Source organism: Cherax quadricarinatus, chromosome 49, assembly GCF_038502225.1.
Source record: "Cherax quadricarinatus isolate ZL_2023a chromosome 49, ASM3850222v1, whole genome shotgun sequence".
Taxonomy (NCBI): Eukaryota; Metazoa; Arthropoda; class Malacostraca; order Decapoda; family Parastacidae; genus Cherax; species Cherax quadricarinatus.
The window spans coordinates 31,178,099-31,202,328 of record NC_091340.1 but is presented as its reverse complement, the minus strand read 5'-3'; the positions used below and the strand labels follow the sequence as shown (position 1 = coordinate 31,202,328).

The 24,230-nt window shown below is 46.0% G+C and overlaps 1 protein-coding gene across 1 annotated transcript in view; it reads left to right on the top strand.

The window, feature by feature from the left end:
* The window catches only part of LOC128697097 (roundabout homolog 2), a 124,234-nt gene that overhangs the window by 38,418 nt on the left and 61,586 nt on the right, over window positions 1-24,230 (top strand). The window contains exon 4 of the mRNA XM_070095090.1: window positions 18,994-19,147. Within this exon, the coding sequence (XP_069951191.1) occupies window positions 18,994-19,147 (154 nt within the window). The remainder of the gene's footprint in view (window positions 1-18,993; window positions 19,148-24,230) is intronic.

The following is a 24,230-nucleotide window of genomic DNA, read 5'->3' as shown; positions in this document are numbered from 1 at the left end:
TGGTGGTGTGATGGTAGTTGTGGTGTGGTGGGGTGATGGTAGTGGTGGTGTGATGGTAGTTGTGGTGTGGTGGGGTGATGGTAGTGGTGGTGTGATGGTAGTTGTGGTGTGGTGGGGTGATTGTAGTGGTGGTGTGATGGTAGTGGTGGTGTGGTGGGGTGATGGTGGTGGTGGTGGTGTGATGGTAGTGTTGGGGTGATGGTAGTGTTGGGGTGATGGTAGTGTGGGGGTGATGGTAGTGGTGGAATGATGGTAGTGGTGGTGTGGTGGGGTGATTGTAGTGGTGGTGTGATTGAAGTGTTGGGGTGATGGTAGTGTTGGGGTGATGGTAGTGTTGTGGTGATGGTAGTGGTGGTATGATGGTAGTGGTGGTGTGGTGCGGTGATTGTAGTGGTGGTGTGATGGTAGTGGTGTTGTGATGGTAGTGTTGGGGTGATGGTAGTGTTGTGGTGATGGTAGTGGTGGTGTGATGGTAGTGGTGGTGTGATGGGGTTATGGTGGTGGTGGTGTGATGGTAGTGTTGGGGTGATGGTAGTGTTGGGGTGATGGTAGTGGTGGTATGATGGTAGTGGTGGTGTGGTGGGGTGATTGTAGTGGTGGTGTGATTGAAGTGTTGGGGTGATGGTAGTGTTGGGGTGATGGTAGTGTTGTGGTGATGGTAGTGGTGGTATGATGGTAGTGGTGGTGTGGTGCGGTGATTGTAGTAGTGGTGTGATGGTAGTGGTGTTGTGATGGTAGTGTTGGGGTGATGGTAGTGGTGGTGTGATGGTAGTGGTGGTGTGATGGTAGTGGTGGGGTGATGGTAGTGGTGGTGTGATGGTAGTGGTGGTGTGATGGTAGTGGTGGTGTGATGGTAGTGGTGGTGTGATGGTAGTGGTGGTGTGATGGTAGTGGTGGTGTGATGGTAGTGGTGGTGTGATGGTAGTGGTGGTGTGATGGTAGTGGTGTGATGGTAGTGTTGGGGTGATGGTAGTGGTGGTGTGATGGTAGTGGTGGTGTGATGGTAGTGGTGGTGTGATGGTAGTGGTGGTGTGATGGTAGTGGTGGTGTGATGGTAGTGGTGGTGTGATGGTAGTGGTGGTGTGATGGTAGTGGTGTGATGGTAGTGTTGGGGTGATGGTAGTGGTGGTGTGATGGTAGTGGTGGTGTGATGGTAGTGGTGGTGTGATGGTAGTGTTGGGGTGATGGTAGTGGTGGTGTGATGGTAGTGGTGGTGTGATGGTAGTGGTGGTGTGATGGTAGTGTTGGGGTGATGGTAGTGGTGGTGTGATGGTAGTGGTGGTGTGGTGGGGTGATGGTAGTGGTGGTGTGATGGGGTTATGGTGGTGGTGGTGTGATGGTAGTGTTGGGGTGATGGTAGTGTTGGGGTGATGGTAGTGGTGGTATGATGGTAGTGGTGGTGTGGTGGGGTGATTGTAGTGGTGGTGTGATTGAAGTGTTGGGGTGATGGTAGTGTTGGGGTGATGGTAGTGTTGTGGTGATGGTAGTGGTGGTATGATGGTAGTGGTGGTGTGGTGCGGTGATTGTAGTGTTGGTGTGATGGTAGTGGTGTTGTGATGGTAGTGTTGGGGTGATGGTAGTGGTGGTGTGATGGTAGTGGTGGTGTGATGGTAGTGGTGGTGTGATGGTAGTGGTGGTGTGATGGTAGTGGTGGTGTGATGGTAGTGGTGTGATGGTAGTGGTGGTGTGATGGTAGTGGTGGTGTGATGGTAGTGGTGTGATGGTAGTGTTGGGGTGATGGTAGTGGTGGTGTGATGGTAGTGGTGGTGTGATGGTAGTGGTGGTGTGATGGTAGTGGTGGTGTGATGGTAGTGGTGGTGTGATGGTAGTGGTGGTGTGATGGTAGTGGTGTGATGGTAGTGTTGGGGTGATGGTAGTGGTGGTGTGATGGTAGTGGTGGTGTGATGGTAGTGGTGGTGTGATGGTAGTGTTGGGGTGATGGTAGTGGTGGTGTGATGGTAGTGGTGGTGTGATGGTAGTGGTGGTGTGATGGTAGTGTTGGGGTGATGGTAGTGGTGGTGTGATGGTAGTGGTGGTGTGGTGGGGTGATGGTAGTGGTGGTGTGATGGTAGTGGTGGTGTGATGGTAGTGTTGGGGTGATGGTAGTGGTGGTGTGATGGTAGTGGTGGTGTGATGGTAGTGTTGGGGTGATGGTAGTGGTGGTGTGATGGTAGTGGTGGTGTGATGGTAGTGGTGGTGTGATGGTAGTGGTGGTGTGATGGTAGTGGTGGTGTGATGGTAGTGGTGGTGTGATGGTAGTGTTGGGGTGATGGTAGTGGTGGTGTGATGGTAGTGGTGGTGTGGTGGGGTGATGGTAGTGGTGGTGTGATGGTAGTGGTGGTGTGATGGTAGTGTTGGGGTGATGGTAGTGGTGGTGTGATGGTAGTGGTGGTGTGATGGTAGTGTTGGGGTGATGGTAGTGGTGGTGTGATGGTAGTGGTGGTGTGATGGTAGTGTTGGGGTGATGGTAGTGGTGGTGTGATGGTAGTGGTGGTGTGATGGTAGTGGTGGTGTGATGGTAGTGGTGGTGTGATGGTAGTGGTGGTGTGATGGTAGTGGTGGTGTGATGGTAGTGTTGGGGTGATGGTAGTGGTGGTGTGATGGTAGTGGTGGTGTGATGGTAGTGGTGGTGTGATGGTAGTGTTGGGGTGATGGTAGTGGTGGTGTGATGGTAGTGGTGGTGTGATGGTAGTGGTGGTGTGATGGTAGTGTTGGGGTGATGGTAGTGGTGGTGTGATGGTAGTGGTCGTGTGATGGTAGTGTTGGGGTGATGGTAGTGGTGGTGTGATGGTAGTGGTGGTGTGATGGTAGTGTTGGGGTGATGGTAGTGGTGGTGTGATGGTAGTGTTGGGGTGATGGTAGTGTTGGGGTGATGGTAGTGGTGGTGTGATGGTAGTGGTGGTGTGATGGTAGTGGTGGTGTGATGGTAGTGGTGGTGTGATGGTAGTGTTGGGGTGATGGTAGTGGTGGTGTGGTGGGGTGATGGTAGTGGTGGTGTGATGGTAGTGGTGGTGTGATGGTAGTGGTGTTGTGATGGTAGTGTTGGGGTGATGGTAGTGGTGGTGTGATGGTAGTGGTGGTGTGATGGTAGTGTTGGGGTGATGGTAGTGGTGGTGTGATGGTAGTGGTGGTGTGATGGTAGTGTTGGGGTGATGGTAGTGGTGGTGTGGTGGGGTGATGGTAGTGGTGGTGTGATGGTAGTGTTGGGGTGATGGTAGTGGTGGTGTGATGGTAGTGGTGGTGTGATGGTAGTGGTGGTGTGATGGTAGTGTTGGTGTGATGGTAGTGGTGGTGTGATGGTAGTGGTGGTGTGATGGTAGTGGTGGTGTGATGGTAGTGGTGGTGTGATGGTAGTGGTGTTGTGATGGTAGTGGTGGTGTGATGGTAGTGGTGTTGTGATGGTAGTGGTGGTGTGATGGTAGTGGTGGTGTGATGGTAGTGGTGTTGTGATGGTAGTGGTGGTGTGATGGTAGTGGTGTTGTGATGGTAGTGGTGGTGTGGTGGGGTGATGGTGGTGGTGGTGGGGTGATGGTAGTAGTGGGGAGGGGAGAGGGGAGGTGAGGAGAGAGGGGAGGTGAGGAAAGGAGAGAGGTGGTGAGCCAAGGAGAGGGGAGGGGAGAGGGGAGGGTGTTGTAGTAAGGAGGGGAGAGGGGAGGGGAGGGGAGAGGGGAGGGGAGTGGAGAGGGGAGGGGAGAGGGGAGGGGAGAGGGGAGGGGAGGGGAGAGGGGAGGGTGTTGTAGTGGGGAGGGGAGAGGGGAGGGGAGATGGGTGGGGAGGGGAGAGGGGTGGGGAGGGGAGAGGGGAGGGTGTTGTAATGGGGAGGGGAGAGGGGTGGGGAGGGGAGAGGGGAGGGTGTTGTAATGGGGAGGGGAGAGGGGAGGGTGTTGTAGTGGGGAGGGGAAAGGGGAGGGTGTTGTAGTGGGGAGGGGAGAGGGGAAGGGAGAGGGGTGGGGAGGGGAGAGGGGAGGGGATAGGGGAGAGGATAGGGGTGGGGAGGGGAGGGGTGGGGAGGGGAGAGGGGAGAGGGGTGGGGAGGGGAGAGGGGTGGGGAGGGGAGAGGGGAGGGGAGAGGGGTGGGGAGGGGAGAGGGGAGGGGAGAGGGGTGGGGAGGGGAGAGGGGAGGGGAGGGGAGAGAGTTGGGGAGAGGGGAGGGGAGGGGAGGGGAGGGTAGAGGGGAGGGGAGGGGAGAGGGGAGGGGAGAGACGAGGGGAGAGGGGAGGGGAGAGTAGTGAGGGGAGAGGGGAGGGGAGAGGAGAGGGGTGGGGAGGGGAGGGGAGGGGAGGGGAGAGGGGATGGGAGAGGGGAGGGGAGAGGGGTGGGGAGAGGAGAGGGGTGGGGAGGGGAGGGGAGAGGGGAGGGGAGAGGGGAGGGGAGGGGAGAGGGGTGGGGAGGGGAGGGGAGAGGGGAGGGGAGAGGGGAGGGGAGGGGAGAGGGGTGGGGAGGGGAGAGGGGTGGGGAGGGGAGGGGAGAGGGGAGGTTACACAGTAAGGACAACATACAAGAGACACAGGAGGGGTGAAAGAGACTCGTAACAAATGATGATGATTATAATTTGTGTAGAAATAAAGAAATTAATAATAATAATATTATTAATAATAATAATTATTATTATTATTATTATTATTATTATTATTATTATTTCATATTTCTTTATTTTTACACAATTTTCATTACTACTACTGCTATAATAATAATAATAATAATAATAATAATAATAATAATAATGAAAATAATTATTATAATAATAATAATAATTATAATAAAGATAATAATAATTTGCTACTGAGACTATGAGACATGATAACATAGGATGGACAGGTTTTGACTGAGAGGTGAGAAACAGGTACACGGGGGCACAGCGGGATGTTAAGGAAGGTAAGCCGTAGGGATGTCAGGAAGTACTTTTTAGCTTTAGAATGATGTTAAAGTGGAAGGATTGGATGGAGAAGTGGAGGCAGGATGCACACGCAGTTATGAGAATAGGTATGACAAAACTCATGAGGTTGAGAGGCAGGACCAGGAGCTGTGAATCGACCCTTGCAACCACATATAAGTGAGTACACATACGCTCTTACACACACACACACACACACACACACACATACACACACACACACACACACACACATAATAATGAGGTTTGCTCATGGTTCAGGGAGAGTGACCTAGTAGCGACCAGTGAAGAGGCGGGGCCAGGAGCTTGGACTCGACCCCTGCAACCTCAACTAGGTGAGTACAACTAGGTGAGTACACACACACACACATGACGGAAGGAATAGACTCTGGGGTGTCCCTGTTTGCAGATGACTTGAAGTTGATGAGAAGAATTCACTCGATCGAAGACCAGGCAGAACTACAAAGGGATCTGGACAGGCTGCAGACCTGGTCCAGCAATTGGCTCCTGGAGTTCACGCCTGGTCACAGACCGGGCCGCGGGGGCGTTGACCCCCGGAACTCTCTCCAGGTAAACTCCAGGTAAACCACCGAGTACAAAGTCATGAAGATTGGGGAAGGGGAAAGAAGACCGCAGACGGAGTACAATCTAGGGGACCAGAGACTACAAACCTCACTCAAGGAAAAAGATCTTGGGGTGAGTATAACACCAGGCACATCTCCTGAAGCGCACATCAACCAAATAACTGCTGCAGCATATGGGCGCCTAGCAAACCTCAGAACAGCATTCCGACATCTTAATAAGGAATCATTCAGGACCCTGTACACCGTGTACGTTAGTCCCAGAGCTAAGAGGTATGTCCTACGAGTAGAGGTTAAGGGAAATCAACCTGCCGACACTGGAGGACAGGAGAGATAGGGGGGACATGATAACGACATACAAAATACTGTGAGGAATTGACAAGGTGGACAAAGACAGGATATTCCAGAGATGGGACACAGCAACAAGGGGACACAGTTGGAAGTTGAAGACACAGATGAATCACAGGGATGTTAGGAAGTATTTCTTCAGCCACAGAGTAGTCAGTAAGTGGAATAGTTTGGGAAGCGATGTAGTGGAGGCAGGATCCATACATAGCTTTAAGCAGAGGTATGATAAAGCTCACGGTTCAGGGAGAGTGACCTAGTAGCGACCAGTGAAGAGGAGGGGCCAGGAGCTCGGACTCGACCCCTGCAACCTCAACTAGGTGAGTAAAACTAGGTGAGTACAACTAGGTGAGTACAACTAGGTGAGTACACGCACACACTGACAGAGTCAAGCAAGTGGCTGCTACAGATCAAACCAAACAAATGCAAGGCCATGTGCTTTGGGGAAGGAGAGGGAAGACCGGACACAAAGTACAGCATGGGAGGAAATAAGCTGCAAATACGGATTGAAATACGCATAAATCGTGTAACAGTATTCAGGAATCTGAACAAAAAACCTATTGAACCTTGTACATACGTTGGGCCAATCATTGAATATGTGGCCCCAACATGGAGCTCACAACTGGTCTAGCATGTGAAAATACTGGGAAAGGTCCAAAGATTTGTAATCAGACTAGTACCAGTATCTCTAACACACATTTCCTGCACGGGGTTCAGTGGGACAGAGAACTGATGGAATATGTGACAACCATATCCAAGGAAGCTGAGGAGAGGTTTGTACACAAGGGTAACAGGAATAACAAAAAAACCAGGATGACCCTTTGGTTTACCCAAAGGTGTAGGGAAGCCAAAACCAAGTGTGCTAAAGAATGGAAGAGTATACAAGGCAAAGGACCCAAGAGAATAAGGAGAGTAGTCGTAGAGGCACAGGTAAGAAGGGAGGCCCAACGACAATACGAGAATGACATAGCAACGAAAGCCAAATCTAATTAGCCCAAAGCTGTTGTACAGCCACATCGGGAGAAAAACAACAGTCAAGGATCAGGTAATCAGGCTGAGGAAGGAAGGAGGAGAGATCACAAGAAACGACCGCAATGTGGGGAACTCAACATGAGATTCAAAGAAGTGTTCACAGAGGAGACACAAGGGCCTCCAGAAAGTCGGAGAGGTTGGGTACACCATCAAATGTTGGACACAATACATACAACCGAGGAAGAAGTGAAGAGACTGCTAAGAAAGCCAGATTCCTCAAAGGTGATGGGGCCGGATAACATCTCTCTATCGAAACAGGGCTACTACCTGAGGTATGGAAGACAGCAAATGTAGTCCCAATTTTTAAAAAAAGGAAACAGACACTGATATGTATAGTATGCAAGGTCATGGAGAAGATTATCAGAAGAGTGGTGGAGCACCTAGAAAGGAATGAGCTTATCAACGACAGCCAGAACGGTTTCAGGGATAGGAAGTCCTATGTTACAAACCTACTGGAGTTCTATGACAGGGTGACAGCAGTAAGACAAGAGAGAGAGAGGGGTGGGTAGAGTGCATTTTCCTGGTCTGTGAGAAGGCGTTTAACACAGTTCCACACAAGAGATTAGTGCAAAAGCTGGAGAACCAGGCAGGGATAACAAGGAAGGCACTACAGTGGATCAGGGAACACCTGTCAGGAAGACAAAAGCGAGTGATGGTACGTGGCGAAGTGTCAGTGGGCGCCTGTAAAGCGTGGGGTGCCACAGGGGTCAGTCATAGGGCTAGTGCTGTTTCTGGTATTTGTGAACGACATGACGGAAGGCATAGACTCAGAAGTGTTCCTGTTTGCAGATGATACGAAGTTGATGAGAAGAATTCACTCAGATGAGAACCAGGCAGAATTGCAAAAGAATCTGGACAGGCTGCAGACCTGGTCCAGCAACTGGATCCTGGAGTTCAGTCCCACCAAGTGCAAAGTCATGAAGATTGGGGAAAGGCAAATTAGACCGTAGACGGAGTACAGTCTAGGGGGCCAGAGACTACAAACCTCACTCAAGAAAAAGGATCTTGGGGTGAGTATAACACCAGGCACATCTCCTGAAGCCCACATTAACCAAATAACGGCTGCAGCATATGGGCGCCTAGCAAACCTCAGAACAGCATTCCGACAACTTAATGAGGAATCGTTCAGGACCCTGTACACCGTGTACATTAGGCCCATATTGGAATATGCAGCACCAGTTTGGAACCCACACGAAGCCAAGCATGTATGGAAACTGGAGAAAGTGCAAAGGTTTGCAACAAGACTAGTCCCAGAGGTAAAGGGTATTTCCTACTAGGAGAGGTTAAGGGAAATCGACCTTACGACACTAGAAGACAGGAAGGATGTTCCAGAGATGGGACAGAGCAACAAGGGGTCACAGTTGAAAGTTGAAAACTCAGATGAATCACTGGGATGTTAGGAAGTATTTCTTCAGTCACAGAGTAGTCAGGAACTGGAATAGCCTGGGAAGTGATGTAGTGGAGACAGGATCCATACATAGCTTTAAGAAGAGGTATGATAAAGCTCATGGAACGGGAAGAGTGACCTAATAGCAGCCAGTGAAGAGGCGGGGCCAGGAGCTGTGAATCGACCCCTGCAACCACAACTAGGTAAGTACAACTAGCTGAGCACAGAGAGGAACTGAACCTGACACCCTGTCAGAGAGAAGGATAAAGGGAGACATGATTACGACATAAAATATCCAAAGAGTGATAGAGTAGATATGGTCAGATTGAATTAAGAGAACCAGGATCAAAAAGACACAGGTGGAAGGTGAAGACACACAAGCCATAGGAATGTTAGGAAGTATTTCTTTAGCCACAGAATGGATAAAAAGTGGAATGGCTTCAGAAATAGATACGATATGGCTCAGGCCTGAAATCAGTGATGGAGGCGGGGCCAGGAGCTGAGTCAACCCACGCCAACACTAGCGAGTACAAATAGGTGAATACAAGTACTCACTTATATGTATTGATCTGTATGTGGTTGTAGGGGTCGAGTAGTAGCTCCTGGCTCCATCTCTCTGCTGGTCGCTACTAGGTCAACTATCCTGACTTCGAGAGCTTTATTATACCTCTTCTTAAAGCTATGTATGGATCCTGCATCCACTACATCACTCTCCAGATTGATCCACTTCCTGACAACTGTATGGCTGAAGAAATCCATCCTGACATCCCTGTGACTCATCTGAATTTTCACGTGTGTGAGTACGAGTGTGTGAGTATAAGTGTGTGAGTACAAGTGTGTTGAGTACATGGAGTCAGTGTTGTTGTTGAGTGGAGGTCCTGGAGCAGCGAGGCAGCAACAGTCACAGGTTTGAGTGCTTCTCTCCCCTGCTGAGGGGAAACGACTGAGGGGAAAGTCAGAATGGAATGGGGAAAGGGAGCATAATGAGAGGGGGGAGTAGGGAGAGGGTTTGGTAAAATGGGTGAGCCTGAGAGGGAAGAAGGGGTGGGGGGGGATGTGGGAGGCGGATGTGGGAGATGAATGAGGAATGAGTTGGGTGCTTGACGTGAGAAAGAGACAGTGAGAGGGAGAGAGGTACACTATACACTATACATCATGGATGGGGAGTGGTAGGACCGGAGAGATGAGAGGGAGAGGTGCTGGAGAGGGAGGGGTGAGAGGAGTGAGGCTGGGAGTTACAGATACTTGTTGCGAGAGATATCTGTGAAGCATTTGGATATCTTTGTCCAGAATGAAGATATCCAAATGTTGCAGGTGTCTCATTTATCAGCTTAATGTTGCACAAGTGTCTCATTTATCAGCTTAATGTTGCACAAGTGTCTCATTTATCAGCTTAATGTTGTACAAGTGTCTCATTCATCAGATTAATGCTGCACAAGTGTCTCATTCATCAGCTTAATGCTGCACAAGTGTCTCATTCATCAGATTAATGCTGCACAAGTGTCTCATTCATCAGCTTAATGTTTCACAAGTGTCTCATTCATCAGCTTAATGTTGCACAAGTGTCTCATTCATCAGCTTAATGTTGCACAAGTGTCTCATCAGCTTAATGCTGCACAAGTGTCTCATTCATCAGGTTAATGTTGCACAAGTGTCTCATTCATCAGCTTATTGTTCCACAAGTGTCTCATTCATCAGCTTAATGTTGCACAAGTGTCTCATTTATCAGCTTAATGTTGCACAAGTGTCTCATTTATCAGCTTAATGTTGCACAAGTGTCTCATTTATCAGCTTAATGTTGCACAAGTGTCTCATTTATCAGCTTAATGTTGCACAAGTGTCTCATTTATCAGCTTAATGTTGCACAAGTGTCTCATTTATCAGCTTAATGTTGCACAAGTGTCTCATCAGCTTAATGTTCCACAAGTGTCTCATTCATCAGCTTAATGTTGCACAAGTGTCTCATTCATCAGCTTAATGTTGCACAAGTGTCTCATTCATCAGCTTAATGTTGCACAAGTGTCTCATTCATCAGCTTAATGTTCCACAAGTGTCTCATTCATCAGCTTAATGCTGCACAAGTGTCTCATTCATCAGCTTAATGCTGCACAAGTGTCTCATTCATCAGCTTAATGCTGCACAAGTGTCTCATTCATCAGCTTAATGTTGCACAAGTGTCTCGTTCATCAGCTTAATGTTCCACAAGTGTCTCATTCATCAGCTTAATGCTGCACAAGTGTCTCATTCATCAGCTTAATGCTGCACAAGTGTCTCATTCATCAGCTTAATGTTGCACAAGTGTCTCATTCATCAGCTTAATGTTGCACAAGTGTCTCATTCATCAGCTTAATGCTGCACAAGTGTCTCATTCATCAGCTTAATGCTGCACAAGTGTCTCATTCATCAGCTTAATGTTGCACAAGTGTCTCATTCATCAGCTTAATGTTCCACAAGTGTCTCATTCATCAGATTAATGTTGCACAAGTGTCTCATCAGGTTAATGTTGCACAAGTGTCTCATTCATCAGCTTAATGCTGCACAAGTGTCTCATTCATCAGCTTAATGTTGCACAAGTGTCTCATTCATCAGCTTAATGTTGCACAAGTGTCTCATTCATCAGCTTAATGTTCCACAAGTGTCTCATTCATCAGCTTAATGCTGCACAAGTGTCTCATTCATCAGCTTAATGCTGCACAAGTGTCTCATTCATCAGCTTAATGTTGCACAAGTGTCTCATTCATCAGCTTAATGTGGCACAAGTGTCTCATTCATCAGCTTAATGTTGCACAAGTGTCTCATTCATCAGCTTAATGTTCCACAAGTGTCTCATTCATCAGCTTAATGCTGCACAAGTGTCTCATTCATCAGCTTAATGCTGCACAAGTGTCTCATTCATCAGCTTAATGTTGCACAAGTGTCTCATTCATCAAATTAATGTTGCACAAGTGTCTCATCAGCTTAATGTTGCACAAGTGTCTCATTCATCAGATTATTGTTGCACAAGTGTCTCATTCATCAGATTAATGTTGCACAAGTGTCTCATTCATCAGCTTAATGCTGCACAAGTGTCTCATTCATCAGCTTAATGCTGCACAAGTGTCTCATTCATCAGCTTAATGCTGCACAAGTGTCTCATTCATCAGCTTAATGCTGCACAAGTGTCTCATTCATCAGCTTAATGCTGCACAAGTGTCTCATTCATCAGCTTAATGTTGCACAAGTGTCTCATTCATCAGCTTAATGTTCCACAAGTGTCTCATTCATCAGATTAATGTTGCACAAGTGTCTCATCAGGTTAATGTTGCACAAGTGTCTCATTCATCAGCTTAATGCTGCACAAGTGTCTCATTCATCAGCTTAATGCTGCACAAGTGTCTCATTCATCAGCTTAATGTTGCACAAGTGTCTCATTCATCAGCTTAATGCTGCACAAGTGTCTCATTCATCAGCTTAATGCTGCACAAGTGTCTCATTCATCAGGTTAATGTTGCACAAGTGTCTCATTCATCAGCTTAATGCTGCACAAGTGTCTCATTCATCAGCTTAATGCTGCACAAGTGTCTCATTCATCAGCTTAATGCTGCAAAAGTGTCTCATTCATCAGCTTAATGTTGCACAAGTGTCTCATTCATCAGCTTAATGCTGCACAAGTGTCTCATTCATCAGCTTAATGCTGCACAAGTGTCTCATTCATCAGCTTAATGTTGCACAAGTGTCTCATTCATCAGCTTAATGCTGCACAAGTGTCTCATTCATCAGCTTAATGCTGCACAAGTGTCTCATTCATCAGCTTAAAGCTGCACAAGTGTCTCATTCATCAGCTTAATGCTGCACAAGTGTCTCATTCATCAGCTTAATGTTGCACAAGTGTCTCATTCATCAGCTTAATGTTCCACAAGTGTCTCATTCATCAGATTAATGTTGCACAAGTGTCTCATTCATCAGCTTAATGTTCCACAAGTGTCTCATTCATCAGCTTAATGTTCCACAAGTGTCTCATTCATCAGCTTAATGTTGCACAAGTGTCTCATTCATCAGATTAAAGTTGCACAAGTGTCTCATTCATCAAATTAATGTTGCACAAGTGTCTCATCAGGTTAATGTTGCACAAGTGTCTCATCAGCTTAATGTTGCACAAGTGTCTCATTCATCAGATTAAAGTTGCACAAGTGTCTCATTCATCAAATTAATGTTGCACAAGTGTCTCATCAGGTTAATGTTGCACAAGTGTCTCATCAGCTTAATGTTGCACAAGTGTCTCATTCATCAGATTATTGTTGCACAAGTGTCTCATTCATCAGATTAATGTTGCACAAGTGTCTCATTCATCAGATTAATGTTGCACAAGTGTCTCATTCATCAGCTTAATGCTGCACAAGTGTCTCATTCATCAGATTAATGTTACTAAACAATTTACTGAGACAGAGGAGACTGAGGAAGTGTTTTTCTTCCTGGTGATGGACAATCTTGTTTCTTATAACCCACTCAAAGATTTTGACATGTGGAGGCCAGTGCTGGCGGTCTGTATGTTTCCACAGGTGTTTCCACAGGTGCTTCACTGCCACCTGTGTGAAATACGTTGATATCATCGATTCCAGTGACTGTAGGATGACATCTGTGTCCAGGCTTCTCCTCCATGAAATATTAAAAGCCTCAATCGGATTTTTTTTTTTGGATTGATTTGTTGAGTCTGGTCCTGGGGCAGTGTGTGTGGACATGCTGTCGACGGCTTCTTCGAAGTCATCTGGGGAGGGTGCTACATCGAAATTGCTGTAGAGATGTTGGCAGTGTCTTGAGTCACAGTTGTGGAAAGTTATTTGTGTCGTTGTTCACTGAATACTGATTTGTATTTTGACTTCACATCCTTAGTGTGTACGCTCCATCTCCTTTAAGTAAAGGCATCGCACTGGCTGTGGTTTTGGCCATGGATTTTGCTTAAGAGAAAAAGTATTTGGGATTTCTTCGAATTCCATTAATGGCTCTGTGTTCCCTCTGTCTCTGCTGGACTCTAGTTGATGCAGTCAGTTCGTGATTCATTGTTCTCTATCCAGAGTTTCCCTTTGTGCTGTACTGTCAGTCTTTGAAGAGATATGTTATTAGTCGTCTTCACTTGTAGAGGGAACGACTCTCTCTCTCTCTCTCTCTTTTTTTTTTTTTTTTTTTTTACACAGGGTTTGACAAGGTTAAGGATCCCTAGCTTTATTGACAAGCTATTTACAGGTTAAGGATTCCTAACTTTATTGGCAAGCTAAGAGCTGTTACCTACATCAGCTCATTTGAAAGCATTTTTATTGTTATGAGACATACAAGTAGGGAACAGGATGAAGTTGGAGCCATCTGTGGGCCAGCATTTTCATTTGATCAACTGACTTTATCTCGTTGACATCATTATGCTGTACGAATGTGTTCCATACTTGAGTCATCCTGGGTATGTATGATCTCAGATGGAGTGATGTTCTGGAGAAGGGTGCAGCCAGAGTGAAGTTGCTGCTTTCTGCCCGTCTTGTGGCATAAAAGCTTGTTTCACGCTGTCCTCGAAGTGGATCCAAGTGTGGTATTTTGACAATATTGGCCTTGTATATAACAGTAAGGCCACCCACATCCCTCCTATGTTGAAGGCTCTGCTGAAATGACAGATCTATCCAAGATGGGTCCAGGCGAGAGATGAGACGTCTTGCTCTGTTCTCTACTCTGTCAAGCAGTCGCAGATGAGAGGGGGGGGGCAGGCAAACCAAGAAAGTGGAGCATACTCAAGGTGTGAGCGTACTTGTGCCTCGTACAGGATCTTGCAACCCCTACTGTCAAGCAGATGCGAGATACGGCGAAGTGCTGTAAGCTTCCTGGCTGCCTTGTTTGCAAGATTTACAACATGGTTCTTCATGGTTAGTTTGGAGTCAAATTTCACCCCAAGGATATCAACTTCTTCTCCAGGTGCCAACACCCTCCCATTCATCCTTACTACTGCACCAGCATTACCATCATGGTGCCTAGAGGCGATCATCATTTGCGTTTTCTCAGGTGCAAATGTTACCTGCCATCTATTTCCCCAAGCTGATATAGCGCTCAGCTGGTGATTGATGTAGCTTAGAGCAGCTGGCATTTCTTCTCTTGGATAAGTGAATGTCAGTGTACAGTCGTCTGCATATGCATGTGATTCTGGGATGAGATGAAGAAGGTCGTTGAAGTAGACATTCCATAAAAATGGACCCAGCACGCTTCCTTGTGGAACACTTGCCCAAATAGGATGTCTTGCTGATTCCGTTTCATTGAGAACTACACTTAGAGATCTACCATGAAGGTAATCACTGAGGAGACATAGCTTAGAGCCTGCAATTCCCAGTGCTTGAAGTTTTGCTAAGAGGCCCTGGTGCCACACCCGGTCGAGAGCGCCAGCAATGTCCTGTGCTACCACACAGCTGACTTTGGATTCATCCAGTGACTGGTGCCACTTAGTGGAGAGGTTTAATAACAGATCAGCAGCAGAGTAACCTTTCCTGAAGCCATATTGACGATCACAAAGTAGTGAGTGGTAGTCAAAAAACTCTGTCATTTGTCTTGAGATTATTGTCTCAAGGATCTTACCAGTTAGGTTAGGTTAGGTAAGGTTCGTCAGGAAACAGGACAAATGTATCCTGACGCGGGTCTTAGTCAGATGATGACCCGCCTTTGGAGCTTTTGGTCATCTGACCGAGGCCTTCCGCTGGCTTTCCGGTCCACCCCTTTAAAAATTATGGTCATTTATAACCATTGTTATATCTTACCAGTGATTGACAGGAGTGACACTGGTCTGTAGTTGCTGATTTCTGCTCTGCTCTTCTTTTTGTGAACAGGGACTACATTTGCCTCTTTCCATAGAGAGGGCCATTTACACTGTACTAGGCAGTGCTGAAAGATGCGAGTTAGAGGTGCTGCTAGCTGGTCTGCACATCTTCTCAACAATCTTGGGCTCAACTGTCTGGGCCCACAGCCTTTTCTTGGTCAAGTGATTTAAGAAGGAAATGCACCGCCTCCTGCCTTATTGTCACCACTGACAGTTTTGACACAAGGAGGGTTCCTTGCTGGATCAGGAACTTGCATTTTGGTAGCAAAGTGTTCAGCAAAGAGGTCCGCCTTCTCTTGACTACTAGTAGAGGTGGTCCCATCCTGTCGATTTAGAGGTGGAATAAGTTCATCAGGCAGATAACCTTGTCTGTCCTTGACCAGGGACCACCAGGTTTTGGAGCCTACCCTACCTGATGCTAACTTTCTTTTAGTATCCACCTCCCATTTAGCAATGGCCCACTTTTGAACATCACCCATATGCCTACAGGCTTGCATGTGCAAGTTCCTGTTATAGGTGGTAGGATGTCTCTTATACCTTCGCCATGCTTTGTACTTAGCAGTAGCAGCCTCTCTCTCTCTCTCTCTCTCTCTCTCTCTCTCTCTCTCTCTCTCTCTCTCTCTCTCTCTCTCTCTCTCTCTCTCTCTCTCTCCCTCTGTCTCTCTCTCTCTCGAGACATAGATAGATAGTTAGATAGATGGATAGAGAGAGAGAGAGAGAACACAAGGAAAATGATGTTCCCTCCAGCCCACCTTCAAGGTTGCTGCAATACTGTTGTATACTGACAACCACCTTCAAGGTTGCTGCAATACTGTTGTATACTGACAACCACCTTCAAGGTTGCTGCAATACTGTTGTATACTGACAACCACCTTCAAGGTTGCTGCAATACTGTTGTATACTGACAACCACCTTCAAGGTTGCTGCAATACTGTTGTATACTGACAACCACCTTCAAGGTTGCTGCAATACTGTTGTATACTGACAACCACCTTCAAGGTTGGCTGCAATACTGTTGTATACTGACAACCACCTTCAAGGTTGCTGCAATACTGTTGTATACTGACAACCACCTTCAAGGTTGCTGCAATACTGTTGTATACTGACAACCACCTTCAAGGTTGCTGCAATACTGTTGTATACTGACAACCACCTTCAAGGTTGCTGCAATACTGTTGTATACTGACAACCACCTTCAATGTTGGCTGCAATACTGTTGTATACTGACAACCACCTTCAAGGTTGCTGCAATACTGTTGTATACTGACAACCACCTTCAAGGTTGCTGCAATACTGTTGTATACTGACAACCACCTTCAAGGTTGCTGCAATACTGTTGTATACTGACAACCACCTTCAAGGTTGGCTGCAATACTGTTGTATACTGACAACCACCTTCAAGGTTGCTGCAATACTGTTGTATACTGACAACCACCTTCAAGGTTGCTGCAATACTGTTGTATACTGACAACCACCTTCAAGGTGGTTGTAATACTGTTGTATACTGACAACCACCTTCAAGGTTGCTGCAATACTGTTGTATACTGACAACCACCTTCAAGGTTGCTGCAATACTGTTGTATACTGACAACCACCTTCAAGGTTGCTGCAATACTGTTGTATACTGACAACCACCTTCAAGGTTGGCTGCAATACTGTTGTATACTGACAACCACCTTCAAGGTTGCTGCAATACAGTTGTATACTGACAACCACCTTCAAGGTTGCTGCAATACTGTTGTATACTGACAACCACCTTCAAGGTTGCTGCAATACTGTTGTATACTGACAACCACCTTCAAGGTTGCTGCAGTACTGTTGTATACTGACAACCACCTTCAAGGTGGTTGTAATACTGTTGTATACTGACAACCACCTTCAAGGTGGTTGTAATACTGTTGTATACTGACAACCACCTTCAAGGTTGCTGCAATACTGTTGTATACTGACAACCACCTTCAAGGTGGTTGTAATACTGTTGTATACTGACAACCACCTTCAAGGTGGTTGTAATACTGTTGTATACTGACAACCACCTTCAAGGTGGTTGTAATACTGTTGTATACTGACAACCACCTTCAAGGTTGCTGCAATACTGTTGTATACTGACAACCACCTTCAAGGTGGTTGCAATACTGTTGTATACTGACAACCACCTTCAAGGTGGTTGCAATACTGTTGTATACTGACAACCACCTTCAAGGTGGTTGCAATACTGTTGTATACTGACAACCACCTTCAAGGTGGTTCCAATACTGTTGTATACTGACAGCCACCTTCAAGGTGGTTGCAATACTGTTGTATACTGACAACCACCTTCAAGGTTGGCTGCAATACTGTTGTATACTGACAACCACCTTCAAGGTGGTTGCAATACTGTTGTATACTGACAACCACCTTCAAGGTTGGCTGCAACACTGTTGTATACTGACAACCACCTTCAAGGTTGGCTGCAACACTGTTGTATACTGACAGCAACCTTCAAGGTTGGCTGCAATACTGTTGTATACTGACAACCACCTTCTAGGTGGTTGGAATACTGCTGTATACTGACAGCCTCTTTCAAAGCAGAGTGGAATACTGCTGTATACTGACAGCCCCCTTCAAAGCAGAGTGGAATACTGCTGTATACTGACAGCCTCTTTCAAAGCAGAGTGGAATACTGCTGTATACTGACAGCCCCCTTCAAAGCAGAGTGGAATACTGCTGTATACTGACAGCCTCCTTCATGGCAGGCTGGAATACTGCTGTATACTGACAGCCTCTTTCAAAGCAGAGTGGAATACTGTTGTATACTGACAGCCCCCTTCAAAGCAGAGTGGAATACTGCTGTATACTGACAGCCTCTTTCAAAGCAGAGTGGAATACTGCTGTATACTGACAGCCCCCTTCAAAGCAGAGTGGAATACTGCTGTATACTGACAGCCTCCTTCATGGCAGGCTAGAATACTGCTGTATACTGACAGTCACCTTCAAGACAGGCTAGAATACTGCTGTATACTGACAGTCACCTTCAAGACAGGCTAGAATACTGCTGTATACTGACAGCCTCCTTCAAGGCAGGTGAGATTGCTGATCTGCAAAACGTTCAACGAATTTTCACTGCTCGTGTACATTCAAACATCGGAACTGCTGGGAATATATTAAGTCTCTTGATCTGTACTCCTTGGAGGATAGGAGAGAGAGACAACTCACAGTTTACACCCGGAAGAGATCTGGCAGACACTGCAGAGGCGTCACCCATACACGAAGAGAAAACCTCATTGAGTGTCAGAGGCCCCCGACTTCTCAGCGTCCTCCTTACTTAATTACCATCAGATCTCTGACTGTCTTCAAGGGGGACCCGCATAAGTTCCTCAGATCAGTTCCTGATCACCCAGGCTGTGGTAGATACGTATCAATACGTGCAGAAAGCAGTAACAGACTGTTGCTTAGGCAGTGTTACTCCTGTTAAACCCCAGAAACATCCTTACGGTATCCTTCACCTTGGCGTGTTAGATTTCAAATCTATCTACTACACGATGGATGGTGTGTTAGGTTTCAAGTCTACTACAGGAAGGTCATTAAGGCTGCATGTCACCTGTACAACAGTCAGGAATACTTTAAAACCAAAAATACTGATTAATGTAAATTTCCAGTATAGTGTAAATATACTGAGATATACACCTTTCAATGTATATACACTGAGATATACACACTTGAGTGTGTACACACACTGAATCATGCATCTCTCAGTGTATATATTCTAGGAGATATATATATTTGTGTATTTACACACACAGAGATACACACCTCTTGGTTTATATACAGTATTTACACTGAGAGGTGTAAATAATAATAATAATAATAATAATAATAATAATAATAATAATAATAATAACTAGAACAATAGCAATATGAACAATAATAACGTTGTTGGTGCTCCTTGTTACAGTGTTACGTGAGGAGTTCCGTGCTGTACCGTCAGACACTGTGGTGGCAGCGGGAGAGTCAGCGCTGTTGGAGTGCGTTCCACCCAGAGGTCACCCTGAACCCTTGGTCAGGTGGAGGAGGAATGGCCAGGTCATTAAGGTACCTGAGTCACATAGGTGAGTCTTGTAATACTCTTGTAACACTGCGGAGTCTTGTAATACTCTTGTAACACTGGGGAGTCTTGTAACACTCTTGTAACACTCGGGAGTCTTGTAATACTCTTGAAACACTGGGGAGTCTTGTAACACTGAAGAGTCTTGTAACACTGGGAAGTCTTGTAACACTGAAGAGTCTTGTAACACTGAAGAGTCTTGTAACACTGAAGAGTCTTGTAACACTGGGGAGTCTTGTAACACTGGGGAGTCTTGTAACACTGGGGAGTCTTGTAACACTGAAGAGTCTTGTAACACTGGGGAGTCTTGTAACACTGAAGAGTCTTGTAACACTGAAGAGTCTTGTAACACTGGGGAGTCTTGTAACACTGGGGAGTCTTGTAACACTGAAGAGTCTTGTAACACTGAAGAGTCTTGTAACACTGGGGAATCTTGTAACACTCAAGAGTCTTGTAACACTCAAGAGTCTTGTAACACTGAAGAGTCTTGTAACACTGGGGAGTCTTGTAACACTGGGGAGTCTTGTAACACTGAAGAGTCTTGTAACACTGGGGAGTCTTGTAACACTGGGGAGTCTTGTAACACTGGGGAGTCTTGTAACAGTGAAGAGTCTTGTAACACTGAAGAGTCTTGTAACACTGAAGAGTCTTGTAACACTGGGGAGTCTTGTAACACTGAAGAGTCTTGTAACACTGGGGAGTCTTGTAACACTGGGGAGTCTTGTAACAATTAAGAGTCTTGTAACACTGGGGAGTCTTGTAACACTGAAGAGTCTTGTAACACTGGGGAGTCTTGTAACACTGGGGAGTCTTGTAACACTGAAGAGTCTTGTAACACTGAAGAGTCTTGTAACACTGAAGAGTCTTGTAACACTGGGGAGTCTTGAAACACTGAAGAGTCTTGTAACACTGAAGAGTCTTGTAACACTGAAGAGTCTTGTAACACTGAAGAGTCTTGTAACACTGGGGAGTCTTCTAACACTGAAGAGTCTTATAACACTGAAGAGTCTTATAACACTGGGGAGTCTTGTAACACTGGGGAGTCTTGTAACACTGGGGAGTCTTGTAACACTGAAGAGTCTTGTAACACTGAAGAGTCTTGTAACACTGAAGAGTCTTGTAACACTGGGGAGTCTTGTAACACTCAAGAGTCTTGTAATACTGAAGAGTCTTGTAACACTGGGGAGTCTTGTAACACTGAAGAGTCTTGTAACACTGAAGAGTCTTGTAACACTGAAGAGTCTTGTAACACTGGGGAGTCTTGTAACACTGAAGAGTCTTGTAACACTGAAGAGTCTTGTAACACTGGGGAGTCTTGTAACACTGAAGAGTCTTGTAACACTGAAGAGTCTTGTAACACTGAAGAGTCTTGTAACACTCAAGAGTCTTGTAACACTGAAGAGTCTTGTAACACTGGGGAGTCTTGTAACACTGGGGAGTCTTGTAACACTGGGGAGTCTTGTAACACTGGGGAGTCTTGTAACACTGAAGAGTCTTGTAACACTGAAGAGTCTTGTAACACTCAAGAGTCTTGTAACACTCAAGAGTCTTGTAACACTCAAGAGTCTTGTAACACTCAAGAGTCTTGTAACACTGAAGAGTCTTGTAACACTGGGGAGTCTTGTAACACTGGGGAGTCTTGTAACACTGGGGAGTCTTGTAACAGTGAAGAGTCTTGTAACACTGAAGAGTCTTGCAACACTGAAGAATCTTGTAACACTGGGGAGTCTTGTAACACTGGGGAGTCTTGTAACACTGAAGAGTCTTGTAACACTGAAGAGTCTTGTAACACTGGGGAGTCTTGTAACACTGAAGAGTCTTGTAACACTGAAGAGTCTTGTAACACTGGGGAGTCTTGTAACAATGAAGAGTCTTGTAACACTGGGGAGTCTTGTAACACTGAAGAGTCTTGTAACACTGGGGAGTCTTGTAACACTGGGGAGTCTTGTAACACTGGGGAGTCTTGTAACACTGAAGAGTCTTATAACACTGGGGAGTCTTGTAACACTGAAGTGTCTTGTAACACTGAAGAGTCTTGTAACACTGAAGAGTCTTGTAACACTGGGGAGTCTTGTAACACTGAAGAGTCTTGTAACACTGAAGAGTCTTGTAACACTGGGGAGTCTTGTAACACTGAAGAGTCTTGTAACACTGAAGAGTCTTGTAACACTGAAGAGTCTTGTAACACTGGGGAGTCTTGTAACACTGAAGAGTCTTGTAACACTGAAGAGTCTTGTAACACTGAAGAGTCTTGTAACACTGGGGAGTCTTGTAACACTGGGGAGTCTTGTAACACTGAAGAGTCTTGTAACACTGAAGAGTCGTGTAACACTGGGGAGTCTTGTAACACTGGGGAGTCTTTTAACACTGAAGAGTCTTGTAACACTGGGGAGTCTTGTAACGCTGAAGAGTCTTGTAACGCTGAAGAGTCTTGTAACACTGAAGAGTCTTGTAACACTGGGGAGTCTTCTAACACTAAAGAGTCTTGTAACACTGGGGAGTCTTGTAACACTGAAGAGTCTTGTAACACTGAAGAGTCTTGTAACACTGAAGAGTCTTGTAACACTGGGGAGTCTTGTAACACTGAAGCGTCTTGTAAAACTGGGGAGTCCTTTAACACTGAAGAGTCTTGTAACACTGAAGAGTCTCGTAACACTGGGGAGTCTTGTAACACTGGGGAGTCTTGTAACAGTGAAGAGTCTTGTAACACTGAAGAGTCTTGTAACACTGAAGAATCTTGTAACACTGGGGAGTCTTGTAACACTGGGGAGTCTTGTAACACTGAAGAGTCTTGTAACACTGAAGAGTCTTGTAACACTGGGGAGTCTTGTAACACTGAAGAGTCTTGTAACACTGAAGAGTCTTGTAACACTGGGGAGTCTTGTAACAATGAAGAGTCTTGTAACACTGGGGAGTCTTGTAACACTGAAGAGTCTTGTAACACTGAAGAGTCTTGTAACACTGGGGAGTCTTGTAACACAGAAGAGTCTTGTAACACTGGGGAGTCTTTTAACACTGAAGAGTCTTGTAACACTGAAGAGTCTTGTAACACTGGGGAGTCTTGTAACACTGGGGAGTCTTGTAACAGTGAAGAGTCTTGTAACACTGAAGAGTCTTGTAACACTGAAGAATCTTGTAACACTGGGGATTCTTGTAACACTGGGGAGTCTTGTAACACTGAAGAGTCTTGTAACACTGAAGAGTCTTGTAACACTGGGGAGTCTTGTAACACTGAAGAGTCTTGTAACACTGAAGAGTCTTGTAACACTGGGGAGTCTTGCAACAATGAAGAGTCTTGTAACACTGGGGAGTCTTGTAACACTGAAGAGTCTTGTAACACTGGGGAGTCTTGTAACACTGGGGAGTCTTGTAACACTGAAGAGTCTTGTAACACTGGGGAGTCTTGTAACACTGAAGTGTCTTGTAACACTGAAGAGTCTTGTAACACTGAAGAGTCTTGTAACACTGGGGAGTCTTGTAACACTGAAGAGTCTTGTAACACTGAAGAGTCTTGTAACACTGGGGAGTCTTGTAACACTGAAGAGTCTTGTAACACTGAAGAGTCTTGTAACACTGAAGAGTCTTGTAACACTGGGGAGTCTTGTAACACTGAAGAGTCTTGTAACACTGAAGAGTCTTGTAACACTGAAGAGTCTTGTAACACTGGGGAGTCTTGTAACACTGAAGAGTCTTGTAACACTGGGGAGTCTTGTAACACTGAAGAGTCTTGTAACACTGAAGAGTCTTGTAACACTGAGGAGTCTTGTAACACTGAAGAGTCGTGTAACACTGGGGAGTCTTGTAACACTGGGGAGTCTTGTAACACTGAAGAGTCTTGTAACACTGAAGAGTCGTGTAACACTGGGGAGTCTTGTAACACTGGGGAGTCTTGTAACACTGAAGAGTCTTGTAACACTGGGGAGTCTTGTAACGCTGAAGAGTCTTGTAACGCTGAAGAGTCTTGTAACACTGAAGAGTCTTGTAACACTGGGGAGTCTTCTAACACTGAAGAGTCTTGTAACACTGGGGAGTCTTGTAACACTGAAGAGTCTTGTAACACTGAAGAGTCTTGTAACACTGAAGAGTCTTGTAACACTGGGGAGTCTTGTAACGCTGAAGAGTCTTGTAACACTGGGGAGTCTTTTAACACTGAAGAGTCTTGTAACACTGAAGAGTCTTGTAACACTGGGGAGTCTTGTAACACTGAAGAGTCGTGTAACACTGGGGAGTCTTGTAACACTGGGGAGTCTTGTAATACTGAAGAGTCTTGTAACACTGAAGAGTCGTGTAACAATGGGGAGTCTTGTAACACTGGGGAGTCTTGTAACACTGAATAGTCTTGTAACACTGAAGAGTCTTGTAACACTGGGGAGTCTTGTAACACTGAAGAGTCTTGTAACACTGAAGAGTCTTGTAACACTGGGGAGTCTTGTAATACTGAAGAGTCTTGTAACACTGAAGAGTCTTGTAACACTGGGGAGCCTTGTAACACTGGGGAGTCTTGTAACACTGGAGTTTACCTGGAGAGAGTTCCGGGGGTCAACGCCCCCGCGGTCCGGTCTGTGACCAGGCCTCCTGGTGGATCAGAGCCTGATCAACCAGGCTGTTGCTGCTGGCTGCACGCAAACCAACGTACGAGCTACAGCCCGGCTGGTCAGGAACCGACTTTAGGTGCTTGTCCAGTGCCAGCTTGAAGACTGCCAGGGGTCTGTTGGTAATCCCCTTTATGTATGCTGGGAGGCAGTTGAACAGTCTCGAGCCCCTGACACTTATTGTATGGTCTCTTAACGTGCTAGTGACACCCCTGCTTTTCATTGGGGGGATGGTGCATCGTCTGCCAAGTCTTTTGCTTTCGTAGTAAGTGATTTTCGTGTGCAAGTTCAGTACTAGTCCCTCTAGGATTTTCCAGGTGTATATAATCATGTATCTCTCCCTCCTGCGTTCCAGGGAATACAGGTTTAGGAACCTCAAGCGCTCCCAATAATTGAGGTGTTTTATCTCCGTTATGCGCGCCGTGAAAGTTCTCTGTACATTTTCTAGGTCAGCAATTTCACTTGCCTTGAAAGGTGCTGTTAGTGTGCAGCAAT